Consider the following 16,421-nt stretch of genomic DNA (forward strand, 5'->3'; position numbering starts at 1 on the left):
TTAAAGCAAGTAATAATAAAGCAAAATAACGAACTCGACAAAATCCCAAGGTGTTGAGAAAGAGAATATGAATGTACACATTAAACATCAAAGGGACAACCTGAGTCCGTGGGTCCCGGTGTGAGGACGTGGATCCCAGCATGCTGACCAGCAGGACCCCAAGGACCGAGAGGAAAACGACACTAGTGCAATATTATATTTATTTCTTACAGTGAATTTTGGTTGCCATACAAGAAGTCTTGAGGATTTGAGGGGGGGCAGGGGGGAAGGAAGAGTGCAGTTACAGGAAAATTCTCTCTCTTTTCATTTCAGTAATTAGTTGACTCTATGATGATTCAGTAGCACAAAATTACAGCAACATAGAAAACATGAACACAAGTCTCTGCACAAATTACCGAAAACATCTTAGCCTCTATGAAAGACTTAATCAAAGAATAAAATCTATTAATGAAAAAAATAAATTAATTAATTAATTAAGAAAGAAAGCAAAAAAGAAACAGTTACCCAGATGTTGGACAGATGCTGATAAAGGTGGGAGCAGTGTTTCGAGGGGGAGTGGAAGTGGGTCAGTGAGCCACGCCTGTCCTAAACATGGCCTGGTGATGCTCTTTAAAGATTCCTACTACATCTACTCAGCTCTACATTTCCACAGAGAAAACTGCTTGGTGACCTGTTGGTCCACATGAAGGACTCAACAGCCACCACTAATGTTCTTGGTGGATTTATGTATGTATACATATATATAGGTTTCATATAGCTTCCTACCAAGATGGCCTGCGGATAAATATTTTTTTTTAAAAAAATGTACAGATTTTGCGCATTTTATACACACTCTAGACTCCAGGGGTTTAAGAAGATGAGAGAAGTATAGTCAGGCAGATGGTGGTTGTCAGAAGATACTTGGGTTCTGTGGTCTCTCGATTGGCCAAAATCTCTTAAAGGTCCAGCGTGTGGAATTTAATGGAATCTACTGGCAGAGCCTAACACTCATAATTATGTTTTCATGAGTGTATAGTCACCTGAAAATAAGAATCGTGACGACGTTACCTCAGAACGAGCCTTCTTATGTTTACAGAGGGACAGAGTCCGCCATGTTGCACAGTACAGTAGCCCGGAAGGGACAAACCAAACACTGGCTCTAGAGAGGCTCGTTCATGTGTTTGGTGGTAAGAAAATATTGACTCACTTGAGTATTGAGGCATATATATATATATATATATATATGTATATATATACATCACTTCCTCCCATTGCACAAAAGTGCAGCCAAATATCCCGAACACAATAACATATTGAGCTGTAACCGCCGTATTGCAATACGGATCGTATCACTGGACACTCGCCAACGCACAGCTCTCGCAGCAACAGCAGGGGAGGGTGTTCAGTTGGTTGAAAGCCGTGTGCTCACCACTAGATGGCACTAAATCCCACACACTGCACCTCTAAGCGTACCGCTGCAGTAGAGACTGGATCTGCTTTAGGCAACACTTCATTAAAACACTGACAAGTGATGTGCATCATGATATGTGACTTTAAAATGAGAAAATAAAACACAACCAAGGAGATTCATTCAGAATAAATATTGCTTCTTACATAACCCATAAGCCTAATAATAGCCACGATTTTATCTATATAGTATTTCTGTTTTTGGCAATCCACTCGTCAGTGTTGAACAGATTTTGTTCAGATAACCTCTATAAAATTTCATAGAACTCTATACAAATCTTTAAAAATACTGTGCTTTTCTACCCCCTCCGACACGTCACTGTTTGCTTTAAAATAAGTTCGACGTTGAAACAGGAACAGGATTATAGCAGCATTGTCCCGTGCCAGCCTCCATACGGCTAATGTTCACAGAACACAGAGCTTGTGTATGTTTCATCCGTCTCCTCGAAAGCTGCACCTACATGAAGCTGTGGAGTGTGATATGAAACCAGGCGAGGGGGAAAAAGTCGTTCTAAAACACCACACGTCGCGTTCTGGAGCGCATGTCGCACCACGCGTGACGTGCGCTCTGAAGGAATCTGCTCCGAGACAAAACGCGAGCTGTACGACCGACAGCGGTGCAGGGGGTGGTGGAAGGGAGCTGTGAGCTATTTAAGGCATCCTCTGTGGGATGAGGGGGTGAAGGAGACCACCGTGCTGGTCCTCAGGTAGCTCTGGCAACTATAATTCAACCTTCACAAAACTTCTGTGTTCCTTTTTACTCTTAACCTTTTAATAGAGCTATACATATAATCAAATACTTTTTTTAAATCCTGTTAAACACTCTTATATACACACACATTTCAACACATACTGTACTTCTACTTCTGACCAGCCTGTAATCATTGCTAGCAAAACACATATACATTTCCAGCTTGATAAATGCTGATTTAAACAGGACCCTTGAAACAGTCCTGCCTCTTACAGCTGCAGTCAGACTGGATCAGACCGGATCACAATGCGCTCACAGTCCAGTCGAGTTGCAGAGACTGAAGTTCATCTGCGACAGCTCAGAAACGGTCTCGATCCCTTTCTAATCTCACACGGGGCTCACACTGATGAACATCTGCCGGCTTTGTCAGGTTGTTCTCTGCTTGTTTTTTGCACAGTGGTTAGAGGGCAGGACGAGGCGTGAGGACTTACGTGAACACGTAATTCAACATAAAACCCTGAAGCCACGCATTCTCCATCTGCTCTAAAAGCCGACAGTTCGGCCAGATTTCATGTCATCCGGCTGAAGTCTCTCTACGAAGTATTAACCTGCTGATATGTACGATTAGAAGACAAGATCCTGTTGATCGACACAGAGGGGACTGTGGGGGCTGCCACAGCTTCGTTAGCACAGTGTGGCCTCCCCAGCCTCCTTCACAACAAGAAACCTTCTAAAGGCTGTTTTGGTCTAAAATGGTACCTTCCCTTTGACTCTGCGCTCCAACACACAAAAATGTGAGCTGCTGCAGTCCGGGATGCCGTCTGGTTCACTCTGGATCTGGTTGGATTTGAGGTTGAGTTAGTCCAGTGCTAACGAACCTCCCATTGAATTTCCTTGCTCTGTTTGTTATTAGCGAGGAACAGGATGTACAAAACGTCCTGGTAGTCGTTTAGCTAAGTAGAAAATACGTAATTTCTCTCGCAAAACTTGAGTTTCAGCTCTTTCAGTATCAACCTATGGGTTTTAGCTCTTGAATGTGAGGTTGCTTTTAATGTGTCTTCTTTAACACTGCTGACAGCTTAAAAAGGGCTCCAAGGGGTTTCAACACTTCATTCAAATTCAATAAAATATTTTCAAGTGACAACCTTAAATAGTTCAACATAATTTTTCTTGCTGAGAGATTGATGAGAACATCTATAGCAAGGAGACAATTAGCCTAGCTTAGCATCAATTCTGGAAGCAGGGAAAACAGCCATGCTGTGAGTCTGTACTAGTCACCGCGATGCTTTGAGCTAAATGCTAACATACTCAAACACGCTCACAATGACAACGCTAACATGCTGATGTTTTAGCAAACATAATATTTAGCTGGTTTGTTAGCCTGCTCTTATTTTCCGATAATGACAATTTTGACCTGATGAATGCACGAGATGAAAAGTTAAAGAGACAGTTCACCCCAAAAACAAAACTAAATACTTTTCTTCTTTCTCCTGGTGTTGTTGATCCGTCTGGATTTTTCTACTGTGAACTGTCAGGTTGTTGGCTGTAGCGCCGTCTGCCTTCTCTTGAACAGAACTAGACAACACTTTGCTATTTACGTTCTACTGAACTTCACCATATCACTCTGCAGAAGGAAACATACATCTGCTCATTAACAAGAGGTCCCTGCTTGGACAGGAAGGCATGTAAACATTAGCAGCGTCCCCCTTTTGGTTTCCCCCTGCTTCCAGTATTGATGCTAAGCTAACTGTTTCCTAGCTTCAGCTTCATATTTAGCATACAGACATAAGACTGGCATCGACCTTCTAACCAACTAGTTTATTTGCCAAAATCTCACACTATTTCTATAAACATAGCTCGTAATGCTCTCTCTAAAAAGAACTGAACTTCTTCACACGGGGACACATCAGCCTCACTGTGGGCCACATGAAGGCCACATGAAGACCACATGAAGGCCACATGAAGACCACATGAAGACCACATGAAGGCCACATGAAGACCACATGAAGACCACATGAAGACCACATGAAGGCCACATGAAGACCACATGAAGGCCACATGAAGACCACATGAAGGCCACATGAAGACCACATGAAGGCCACATGAAGACCACGTGTTCACCTGCTGATGGTAAAGTGGAAGGAGATTTCACATAATGACAAAAAGCAAAGGAAAAAAGTAAAGAAGCTCTGGTTTACCTAAACTGTGGATTCATGGAAGTGGCTAAACTGATGATGCCTTGATGATATTTTGGGCCAACCATTCACTCTCTCTCTCACACACACACACACACAAACAAAACACTCAAAGGAAAAGCCAAGAGGAACAAAGACGCCCTTTGCAGACAGACAAGCTGGTAAAACCATTTCAGGGTGAGAACAATCCCTGGTCCAGTGTTTGCCTGACCGTCTTGTACCTTGTGTCCTCGCCTCTGTTTTCCTTTACGATGAGGTGGACACTGGGTGGGTGTAGCCTGGCGAGGGGCCCCGGGGCCCCTGCCACAGCAGAGCTCCTCCTCTGGTGACCACCTCTCTCCACGCTTTGCTCTCTCTGAGGAGAAGAAGGCCATCGCAGTATCGGTGTGTGTATACGTGCTCAGGATCTGTCTGTGCACAAAGTGTGTGTGTATGTGTGTGTGTGCGCACATGAGATACGGTCAGGTGTTTAGACATGTCGTTCTTGTGTGGACACAAACAGGTGAAAAGCAAAAAAACCCAAAAAAACGTCTATCTCAAATTTTTTCTCTACAACCTCAGATGCACCCAGAAATATAACTCCGGTAGGACTCTAGTGAAGAAATATTATTCTCTGAACAAACTCTAGCAAAGATAGAAAAGGAGCAACGACCAGCTCAGCTGGTTTTCATGCACCCACACCGGGTGTATGGAAAAAGTCAGTAGTATTCCAAAGCAGCTGGGTGAGCACGAGTCTGTGTGTGAAATAAACTTCCAGACTTCCAAGTACACACTCGTCCAGAGTTTTTTGTTTTCAGCTCAGTCCTTCATACTGGCCTCCTCTGATTTCTCTCTCCTTCATGTGACATAGCAGCTCTTCTTTCTCCCCCTGCAGTTCCGCCTGACATCCCATGATTCCCTGATGCTCAGGGCGGCGGGAAGGAGGAAGAGGGCGGACAAGACCGGAGCACTGAGATGAGGGCGACAGTGGATGAGAGAGGACAAAAATAGCAAGAGGCAGCATCAGCTTGGACAAAACTTCTACCCAGTTCAACGACTTGAGGTTATGTCTGATGAAGGGGTTGGTAAAAGTGATCGGTGACGCCTCCCTCTCCTCAGCCCCGACTCCGCAAGTCGCCGCCCCGTCTCTTCGGGGCTTATCTGTCCTGCAGCAGCTTGAGGGCTCTCTCGATGTTCATGCGGTGGCCCACCCTCGTCACGCCCAGGTCTATCAGGTCCTCTTTTTGCAGCGAGGGCAGGTGGGCGCCCTCGATCTCATTGTCCAGGAAAGCGTCTCTGTGCTCCCCCAGGTTGAGGCTTTCTAGCCAGTCTGCCACGTCATGCTTGCTCCACAGCTCCATGGGTTTGGAGGCGAAAGGTTTGCCCGAGGCCGCCACCGCCTGCATCAGCGTGAGCGGAGACGGGGAGCGCGAGCTCCCGCTGCCTCCGCACGAGGAGCTCAGGCTGTAACCGCCGCCGCTGCCCATGGGCGGCGTGGGCAGGCCGAACACGTCGGTGAGGGTGGGCGACACGGAGGGCGGCAGTGAGGAGCAGGGGGTGAGGGAGGAGGCGGAGTCTGGCGGGCTGCAGGGATGCGTCTGGGATGGGAGGCTGCTGGGAGGGGTGGAGGTGAGGGCGGCAGCGGCGGCAGGGTTGTTCCGCATTCCTGAGTCTTCTGTGGGAGGCCTGAGAGGGACAGACAGGAGACAACAGGTCAGTCAGTCGGTCAGAGACGATCATAAAGAACCTCGGCCCAAAGACAACAAACCAGTTCTGCTGAATTCTGCTGAGTCGGGCAGAGACGTCCGACGGGCTGCTGAGGTGTGTAATGATGAGACAGAAGGATGACAGGCTGGAGTTATGATGGGAGAGTGCAGTTACTGCTGGAGGCTCTCGCAGTGTAATGCTACAAGGGGAACAGCAGGGGGCACCATAAGCAAGCCATTTTTCCCAAAGCTGCTGCAGCTGAAGTGTGGATGTTGAATCAGGTCAGAGCATTTTGACATCTTAGTTACAGTCACTTTAATGTTTATACTGAGTGTGAGCCGGTCTTCAGAGTGATTAACTTTTAATATGTACCAGACAGTCACGCAGATACAGCAGCAAAACACGACTTCGCTCACTGATACGTGAAAATACATGCAACATAAACTGCTGTCTGCGCCTTTTTCGTAATAATAATGATAATAATAATGACTAATCCTGGTGAAAAGTGAAGAATTACTGATGACTGCCTTGTCTTCCCTCAGATGGACTACATTCAGAGGACTCTGCAGGCTGCAGCAGAAGCCTCTGACAGCGTAAACTCCCAGCTGTTAACGTTTCTTGGTTTATTACGTTCACGTGAAATGATTTCTGCAGCAGCAGTAACAAAGACCGAGTGCTGAGGGGAGCCTGCAGCGCTCGGTCCACTCGCTGCTGCCTAATGGATGGATGTGTACGACTGCACAGGGAGGGGAAGCTTACCACAACCTTTTTATAGCCTTTACACCACGAGGGGAAGCAGGACACCAGCAAACTGAAGTAAGCCTTTCCCCTCAGAGAAACTGACAAAGAAATGTTACTTACAATTTCATCAAAATAAAAAAGAATAAAGCCAGTCCAGACCAGAGCTGATTACTGAGTCAGCGGTCAGAAGATCTCCGATCTTTGTTTTTTTATTGAGAAGTACACGATCAAAAGAATTTCTCCTCGGGGATAAATAAAGGAATTCTGATTCTGATCATCTACATCTTCAGGAGGTTTAAAGGAAAAAGATAGTTAAAGACAACGTGAGAGGAGAGGTCACGTCTCATTTTATGGTGTGGTGATATTTTACTTTCTTTTATTGTCAAAACATCTCAGGACAAAACTGAAACCAACTCACACACTGTTGGTCTTTTCATGAGATTTGATGACAACAAGACAGCATAAACTGACAGAAACACTTTGCATGAAGGTCACATCTACAGGGCATTAGGGGCACATTCATAGTGTATTATAATGCCTTCATAATGCTCTATGACCACACACATAATACCTTCTGATGCACTATGTCAACATGTCATAACACATTATACATGTGACTTATAATGAATTACAAGTCCAAGTGTCTCATGGAGGCTCTTGACTGGTTATGAACTAGAGGTTGACCGATGTGACTTATAACACATTATGACTACATATACATATATTCACCTACACACAGCTCAACAGTCAGCTGCAGTGAGGACTCACTGTGTGTTATAACAGCCCATGCAGTGTCATCACTGTATGTGTTCATTAAAATGAAGTATAGGTGAGTATAAGCAGTCATAATGCCTTATAAAACACTGTGATTACCCCAATAGCACACTATAGATGTGGTTTTCATAGAAACTGTTTCTTCAAAACTTAAAAAATGTCAAGTTATTGAGACCAAAATGAGACAACAACAAACAGAAACACAGAAATGAGTCTGAGAGACGTCAGCCTCATGTTACCTGCTGCTCCACATGAAGGATGAGCTGATATCTGGAACAGTGACACCTCAGCACACACACACACACACACACACACCACGCCAATCCATGCAAACCTTCCTTCATCTTCCCCCGGGATTTTGTTCCTCACAAACTGAGAGTCCATACAAGAATCACGCTAACACTGACAACCGAGCCGAGAGCAGGAAACGGGCCAAATGTGACCTGCACACTCTAGAATTCACTTTTTCCACCAACTGCAAGGTGCTACGTGTAACCCAGATATCGCTCGTTCCTACTTGTAACATATGGAACAGCCCGCGGGGAAGTGAAGGGGACTAAAAGGGGGTCGTTCTGCCAAACTGGAACTGGGCTGCCTCCACCAAGCAGACACTTACAGCCATCACTTTTCAGCACCAGCTTCTCCACAGGAAGTCGTGTTGGAGGGATGAGATGGAGACAACAGGAGGACAACATTAGACATGTGATAAACACCATGTAGGGACACACACACACACACACACACACGTGAGATAAAAGAAAAGAATGGGATGCATGGAAGAACTGATAGCTGCCATCAGTCTGCTTCTGTTTTCACTCTCACTCCACAGTCGGAGCTCGACTGAAGCTCTGAGGTCGCTGCATTTTCATTTCATTTTATTTCAGGCCGGACAGATCAATAACAACAGCACACATGCTTCACAATACTTAACCGGAGATCTGTCAAGCACTTGTCTAATTGGTATCCTGGTATTCTGTCCTCTATTAAACACTTTGGGTTCCAGTCAAATTGATGTGAGAAGTATGTAATTGCCTATTAGACTAATTAGCTCAGTGCCTCGTTTAGCTTCTCTGACCTTATTACCATTTCTTGCAGCTCCACCAAGAGTCACGTAGAACAAAAGAGGACGGTGCTGAGCTCGGGCTGCTGGAGGATCAGGATCCCGGATTATTTGTGCATGTATGTAAACACACGGCTGAAAACAGACACCTTCAACGGCGTGAGAAGACAGACGTGAGCTCGACGTGTGCAGCCAACACAAAGTTGTCAGCGTTTCTGTACGCGCTGTTGAATCAGGTGAGATTTAGTGCCGCAGCTGAACGTTAGAAACACATTTCATGCTGATCCGCATGCTGGATGTTTTAGTGGAAAACTGAGAATCTGCTGGTGACGCGACATGACAAGTCATTAATGTCATGGTGACACGGCTAAAAGCTGCACACTTATTTCAGTCCGGACAAGAAGAAAACAGCCGCCCGAGCTGCCCGGAGTCGACGACAGAAACACCTGGTGATAAGCAGACTGATGCACAGCACCTGTGTGACGCACAGGTTCACCCAGGACGCAAAAACCCAACAGCTGAGCTGAGAAACTTTGCTGCTCCAGTTTGTCAAATGTGAGGCTTTACAAAACCATCCTGGTGAATTTTGTTACGTGCTTAACTTAAATCACACACACACACGTCAGGTGAGCACGTGTAGCTCGCTCGCTCTCCGCCAGTTGAGTGTGTTGGGAGGAAAAGTGATGCGGTGCTATTGATATCGGCGGTGGGAGACCTCGCCTTCGCCTTCGCCACGCTCACACATCGCATGACTCCCTGCTTCTTTCTAGCACACATCGGCTCACGCAGTCCGGGTCGCCTTCATTGGCATGCATGCACACATTGCCTTTATTTATAGAAGCCTGAACACACACATGCACACACACACACACACACACACACACACACTGACTCGGCTGTGCTGGGTTACGTAACGGTGGCCTACTAAAGCAGCGCAGCACGTGACCTGCGTGAGATGATGCTGAACTCTGCTGAGGGTTAGGCCTGCCATCCTCTTGTTCCATCTCCATCCACACGCACACACACACACACACACACACTATCCCCTCCCCCGACTCAGACTGACATCACTGCAGGCCTCAAGGCTGCTCTCATCAGCTGGTTGCTAGGCAACCCCTTCGTCCACAGGCACAACCAACGCACATTTAATCTGGGAGGCTAAGAGACAGGGATGGAGGAAGAGAAGAGATGAAAAAAAAAAACAACAAGAAATGTCCAAAAGAGAAAATGTGATGTTAGCGCCGGTGCAGGGGTCGATTCCAACGTACAGAGGAAGTGAAAAGAGAGAGAGAGCAGGAGACGGTGCACAACAGAGCAAAGGCTGTGCAGAGGGAGGGGGGAGCATGTGTGAATCTAGGCCACGTTCTGTGCATCTCTGCTGCCATCTGTTTGACGGCCTCAGAACCAGGACCACCTTTACCCTCCGCAGGCCGCTTCATGTGACCACGCGCCCCCCATCTTCACCTTTTCTTCTGCTGCGGCGCCTGGCAACGCTCTCCACGAGACGAAAACCCCGTCTCTGAGCAGACGATCGCAGACCCCGGTGCAGCCACGTCACAGGCCGGACGGCATCTGGCGAACCAGTTACTGAACCCAACGAAGCTACTCAGACCAGCCAACAGTCCGCCACACAGAAGCAAAAGCAGTTTGCCTTTTTATTCCAGTACAAAACGCGGAACAACAACCACAGACCTGTGAATTACCTTCACGTTCTCATGAGTCTCACACCTGAAGGCAGCTCGGGAAAACAGACGTGATAAACCAGCCTCATGAACAAACTGGGATTAAAGTCTGTGGGGGGGAGACATCCATTAAGGACATTTCAGTTGTCTTCAGACATACTGTCACCATCCAAAGAGGGTTTAACGACGTTTGTTTAAATGCTAATTCCAGTCAAAGTTGGTTCAAATGATGAATTACATGCAGTCATTTACAGGCAGACTGAAAAATATAAATTCATCCATGAAGTATCAGTATATGCTGAAAGGTGTGAAGGGTCTCCTCACTGCTGTCATAAGACTAAATTACTCTGATATTAATTAGTCTTTTGTTTTCTGAATTTAAACGAAGCAAACAGACTAACGTGAGCTGGTTTAAACATCTTAAACAAGCCTCACTCGCACCACGTGTGTGTGCATGCTGCTCGGTGCCTCAGAGCTCGCCGTTACTGTCAGTTCAGACACAAGTGACATCCGGAAAAAAAACAGCAAGATTTATCAGTATTTCAGTTTGCAGCCGCCGAGCCTCGTCTGCAGACGTGTTGTTTCTGTGATTATGGTTCTCAAACGTTTTCACAAGGTAAGAATGTTTTTAAGTGGTTTATTACAGAAAGTGCATGAAACCTGTGACCGCAAAACTCAAAAACTGGAACTTTAAAATAATCCAACACTTGGAAGCTGACGGTTTTTTTCCCTTAAACGCTGACGATAAAACTGACTTAAGTCACACAACCGTAAAACTGCAACAACAGGTACATAAAAACGGAGACGTCACAGGAAAAACTATGCAAAACCATCCTCTCAGCGCAGGAAGTGATTGCAAATGTTTGGCTTGAGGGGAATAAACAGTTTGCTTTGAGAGGCTGCCAGTTTGGTGCACCTGATACCTGAGCCTCATGAACAAACTAACAACACAGCGAGACAACCAGACAAACTCCTCACCGAAGACGGCTAATGTCGCTGTGTAATCACCGACAGATTAAACATAACGACATGGTAATGAAGTCATTAATTAAGCTGATTCATTATGCATGATGTGTTTAATTTATTCGCTGTAAGATGCCTTTCTTAGCATATGGTGGAATGAAAACGAAATCAGTATCATATTTAGAGTTATCTTAAACCTGGAAACAAGCTACAGAAGTTACACAACTTTACTCAGCATTAAACCTATTGGATAGAAGCAGCATATAGTTCATATGAAGTTTCTTCATCTCGAGTGTGTCGAGACACAGACACCGAGAGGAAGACGCCAACATGACAGCCCGGCTTCCTAAAAACCAAGCGGCGGCGAGGGACAAACGTGAAGCCACGAGAGCGTGAGGCCGCAGCAGCCGACGGATCCTACCTGTGAGGGCGTGAAGACAGATAAGGCGAAGGGACACCAGGAGGCTGACGAAGATGGAGATGGAGAGGCGTGAGCTGAAAATGAAATGAGCTCAAGGTGTGAAGGTCAACAGGCACGACTTTGAGCCACAGAGGGGGAACATGAGGATAACGTGATAATATGGCGTGAGGGAGGCCACGCGAGACTGGATCTGAGCAGCTGCCGTCGCCACAAATGGACGTGACGCCGTTTATCGGATCAGAAGGTAACGACCGCAGAGAATCAACGCTTTCTCTCTGCTCTGCACCTCTCTGATGAGCGATGGGACCGTTCATACAAAATGTATGTGAGCAGTGAATTATTTATTGTGCTTTTTATTTCCCTCTCATACAGGGGAGATGTGAGTTTAAAAAACCATGAGCTGAGCTGGTTCGGGTGCAGGGTCCATCAAAACGTTGTCCCAGCTAGACTCCTGCATGCTCGCAGCAATTTGAAACACGGCTTCGTAGCAGGAAACCAATCTTGTTACACCAAACGTACCAGAGCTGTCAACAACAAACGCGTTAGTTATTACGACGTTTATCAGTTTGAGCTCGTCCTGATCCAAGCAAACACTCACAGCACTGCGTACAAATTCTGCCACTAACAGCGTCAAAACAGTGAAGACAAAAGACACAGCGTGATGATGCAGTGAAGCAACGTGGGATCATGAGAGCTGCTGCCTTTACTGCTGGACTGCTGCTGAAAAGTGACGTGACCCACAGACGAGGTAACGTGTTATTCACGTTACATTTAGTCACCACTTCCTTCTTCGTGTTATGGCAACAGGTGACCGAATGAAACGCGCCGTCAGCTTGATTTCTCTGGCAGAAAACCAAAACAGTCACGTAACAAAATGTCTCTACGGCGTTTTGGTGTTGCTAACAGGTGCTGTTCACACACATGCAGGGACTTCACAGTGCATTCATGTGCAAGAGCAGAAGGTCATCTGTGGACTCCATGACGCGCAGACCTTACAAACTGCTACCACAGTGAAGTAAAAGCTTGTTTTAACTCTCTTCTCCACTGTCACTCTCCAATACTGCTCACCCCTGCAGGCTCACTCATACGTCACATGCAGTTCAAAGCTACCAGCTGACTCGGAGCTTCAGAGACCTCCTAACCTCTGGTTGCGCACCAAAAACTCACGATCAACAACACACAACTGACCACCAACGCAAGATAATCAATGAAAAGCAGAGTGGATGAGCTCATAGTCCCTTTGAAAACTGCTTCGGCAAATAAAACTATCTTCATGGCATCTTCATTTGCCCAGTGAGAAGATATTCTGCTGTCAGCTCTTGGTTGAGCCGAGTCCGCAATGAAACCTGTCATTTCTAAAATATGTATGAAACTCTCAGGACTCTGCTAAATCGCTGAAACAAATGATAAAGTAAAAATATTTGGGGCAGAAGCAGACTTTGCTTACTGTACAAGTCACTGGCATTACATTAGCATACACATCAAAATAAGAAAAAGTGAGAAAAAGAATTTGAAAAGCCTGAGCCATTAAGGACTGGCTTGTCACATACCTTGTTCCAAACGCCCCCCTGGTCCCTGTAGGGGAATCAAGGCTTTCTCCTGTCTTAGCTGGCCTGTCGCGATTCATTTGCTGCAGAATGGAGCTCAGCTCGGTGATAACGGTGTTCTTGGTGTCTGGGGTGGATGGGGGGCTGCGCAGCTCGGGGGCCTGATCGCCCCACAGTTTGGATGTCCTTTGAGTAGGAGTCCTAGGAGGTTCAGACGATGAAGGGGGAGGGGGAGGGGCCTGAGGCGGTGACCCATAAGACTCTGGAGGCTCTTCAATGAGAGCGTCATGATAAAGTGATGTTCTGTTGATGACAGACTTGCCCTTCGGTTTAGGTGGCACAGGGGGCCGATCCACCAGGAAGGCATGTCCGTCTGCGGTGGCGTAGAGGCTTTCCAGAGTGCTGTCACAGAAGCCTCCCTCTGAAGACAGGGTGGAGATACTGGAAACGGTGCTGGTGGTCTCCATATGTTGTGGATCCCCGCTGCTGCGGCTGTCTACCTCTTCGATGCCAGAGTCAGCTACCCCTGACTCTGGGTCGGGTGGAGGAGGAGGGTATGAGGGCGGCATGTTGTTTGTCACTCTTTTGTGTTGATCAGTGACAGGTGGTGGGGCGTGAGCGTGGTATGGGGGTAGAGGAGGTCCCCCATTCCGTCTCTGTTGCTGAAGCATCTCAGCAATGGCACTAGCCTGGTCATCAGGAATATCAATACTGTTGGCAAACTCAAGTGGTGGGGGGAGGGGCTCTGAGAAGTCAAATTCCTCATCAATGTCAACCGATGCCAGAGGGGGAGGGGGGATGCGGAAAGGCAGCTTTACTGGTTCATCCATGGAATCGCCTAAGGGTATGCTCCTTCTCCGTGATGTGGGTGGCTGGGGATTGATGGACAGCATTGGAGCTTTGAGAGGATTGGGTTGGTTGGGGTCCTTCAGCTCAGATGGCTTGTTGCTGTCCTGCCCCTCCAACTCTTGGTTGTTCACCTTGTTGCTTGCGTCCGTGCTGGTGTGGACCATCAGCAGTCCGGCTGACTTGGGCTGCGATGCGTCTGCCACATCCGCCGGTGCGCTTTTTCTCTCTTCAGCAGCCTGATGCTGCCGTTCTTCCCGTGCCCCATCAGACTCATACTTTTGCTCTGTCATCTGCCTCCGCAGGCCACCTCGGCCTGGCCGCCCCATTGTTGCGGAGGAGATTGCTGCAAAACTCGTCTCGATCCCAGAGCGTAGTTTGGTGTCAATAAACAGCGGCTGGTTGAGGTCTGTTTTGTGGCTTGGCTGTACTGGGAGGGACTGGGCTTCATGCTTGGGGGTTTGCTGAACCTGAGGAGGATTTTGTGGCTGATTCTGAGGATGGTTTTGTTGTTCTTTCATGGCCCGGTCACGAGCTGCCAGGGCCAGAGCGAGTGGAGAATTAGGGTCTAAGGGCTTGCCGGTGACAGGGTGGAGGTAGGTTCCATTGGCCCTGTAGTGGCTCTTAGGAGGAGTGGCTGGGAGACTAACGGGACTGTCCAGGTTGGGACACTGGCCTGTTCTCGTGTTCAGAGGTTCCCGCACCACTGTGGGCTCAGGAGTGTTGAAATCTGTCATGTTGCCACTACCACCCCCAACAGGAGGCCCAAGCTGCGCTGCAGGAGGGGGAGCCAATATCCTCCGAAGCCGGTCGTCGCTACTGAACATACCTTCGTCGATGGACTTTGACTGGCGAAGGCGAGGGGTTGGTGTGGGACTACTGAAGTCATCATCTCCAATGTCTATTGACTGGAAAGCAATTGAGTTCTTTTTTGCCTCTAGCCTCTTCTCCCGGTCGCGTACTGCCCCGGCAATAGCTGCTGCAAAGGGGTTACTCATAGACAGAGGGTCTTCAGGACGCAAACCTCCGCTTCCACCAACAGTGGGCGTGAGAGGTGGGTGTTCAGGGGTGGTGGGCTCGATCTCCATACTGCTGCCCTGGCTGCTCTTGCCACTGCTGCTGGTTGAGGGCTCCTTAACGATGATAGTGGGGATGGGGATAGAGGAGCACGTTCGTTCTACGGGTGTAGTAGGCATGGAAACCGGGCCCGAGGGACTCGCTGGCATGTGACATGTTTTCTCAGGACTGTCCTCGACATTGGACTGCTTTACAAGCATGCCCTTCCTTCGAGCTGGTTTAGCTGGCACATACAGAGTCTTATTGCCCACCTCGGAGTAAGGGTTCTCCGGGACTGGCGTACGTCCTCGAGTGCGTGTGCTCTCAAACTGCTCTGAGCTCTGCCTGAAATAGCCCCGCCTTAACGTACCAACGTCAGTGGTTCGGCTAATGGTCGTCACTGCATTGGGTGAGTTCTGGGTGAAGCTGGGCCGCGTGGTGCCGTAGCTCTTGGGTGTAGATCCAGCAGCTGAGTTGTAGGCAGGTGGTGACGGGGGCGAAATGGCCGGAGGAGGAGGGATGTCCTCTGAGGTGTCGGGCATAGAAAGGCTTCGGGAGAACTTGAGTAAGGGAGGTGTGAGGAATCCCTGTTTCTCATCCTCTGTTGTACCTTGGAGACATGGAGCAGAGAGAAAAATGATGTGAGGACCTTGGAGAGACATCCCTATTTTTTATTTCCAGCATGGCCTCCTCTTTCCACAGGAAATCTGTTCTTCCTTAAACTTTATTTATACAAGCAAGGGATTCCTGAAGTCTCTAAGAGACCAGATCAATGGGAAAAGCAGCTGACTGTAAGCTGTTTGCTGCACCAAGTGGGGACTAATTTGACCAATTACCAAACACCACCAACTGAAATCTTGAAAACAGAAAAAGGACAAGAATAAACATTTACATTTAAGTCTGAAAGCTGAATTAAAATCTATTCAAAAGGTTAGCCACTGAGTAGTTGTGGGACCTGCTTACATTAAAAAGTTTTCAGGTAAAATTATATCAATTGAAAGTCCAAAATGACTTACACAAATTTACATCGCTTTCATTTTGCTGTTCAGAAACGTAGAAACACTGAGATAAAAGCTGTTTCTTGGTATCCCACAGTGAATTCAGCTTATAGCCGGCGTTCAGGGATTGATCTAACCGAGGAGCGTTTGCAGAAGTCCGTTGTTTACATCAATAAAATTCTTCCCGTCATTTGTACAGTTTTTAACAGTGAACATTAGGGGAGGAAGCACCGTGCTCAGGGGCACTTGGGCAATGAGCGACAACTGGGCAATTAGACCTCAGAAGAGAGCAATTCCCATGTGTGATAATTCAAA

At 47.4% G+C, this 16,421-nt stretch overlaps 1 protein-coding gene across 6 annotated transcripts in view; it reads right to left on the reverse strand.

The window, feature by feature from the left end:
- Positions 1–183: 183 nt before the first annotated feature.
- The window catches only part of LOC124063669 (SH3 and multiple ankyrin repeat domains protein 2-like), a 139,977-nt gene continuing 123,739 nt past the window's right edge, over positions 184–16,421 (reverse strand). For 5 of the 6 annotated variants that reach the window (XM_046397545.1, XM_046397559.1, XM_046397568.1 and 2 more), the window contains 2 exons: positions 13,210–15,718; positions 184–5,997 (listed from right to left, as the gene is read on the reverse strand). In XM_046397545.1, coding sequence (XP_046253501.1) covers positions 5,469–5,997; positions 13,210–15,718 — 3,038 coding nt within the window. In that variant the 3' untranslated portion in view covers positions 184–5,468. Of the gene's footprint in view, positions 5,998–7,854; positions 8,172–13,209; positions 15,719–16,421 lie in introns of those variants that run through there. The other variant, XM_046397579.1, reaches the window with a different exon arrangement.

The sequence above is a fragment of the Scatophagus argus genome, chromosome 1 (assembly GCF_020382885.2).
Source record: "Scatophagus argus isolate fScaArg1 chromosome 1, fScaArg1.pri, whole genome shotgun sequence".
In the NCBI taxonomy this organism is placed as follows: domain Eukaryota; kingdom Metazoa; phylum Chordata; class Actinopteri; family Scatophagidae; genus Scatophagus; species Scatophagus argus.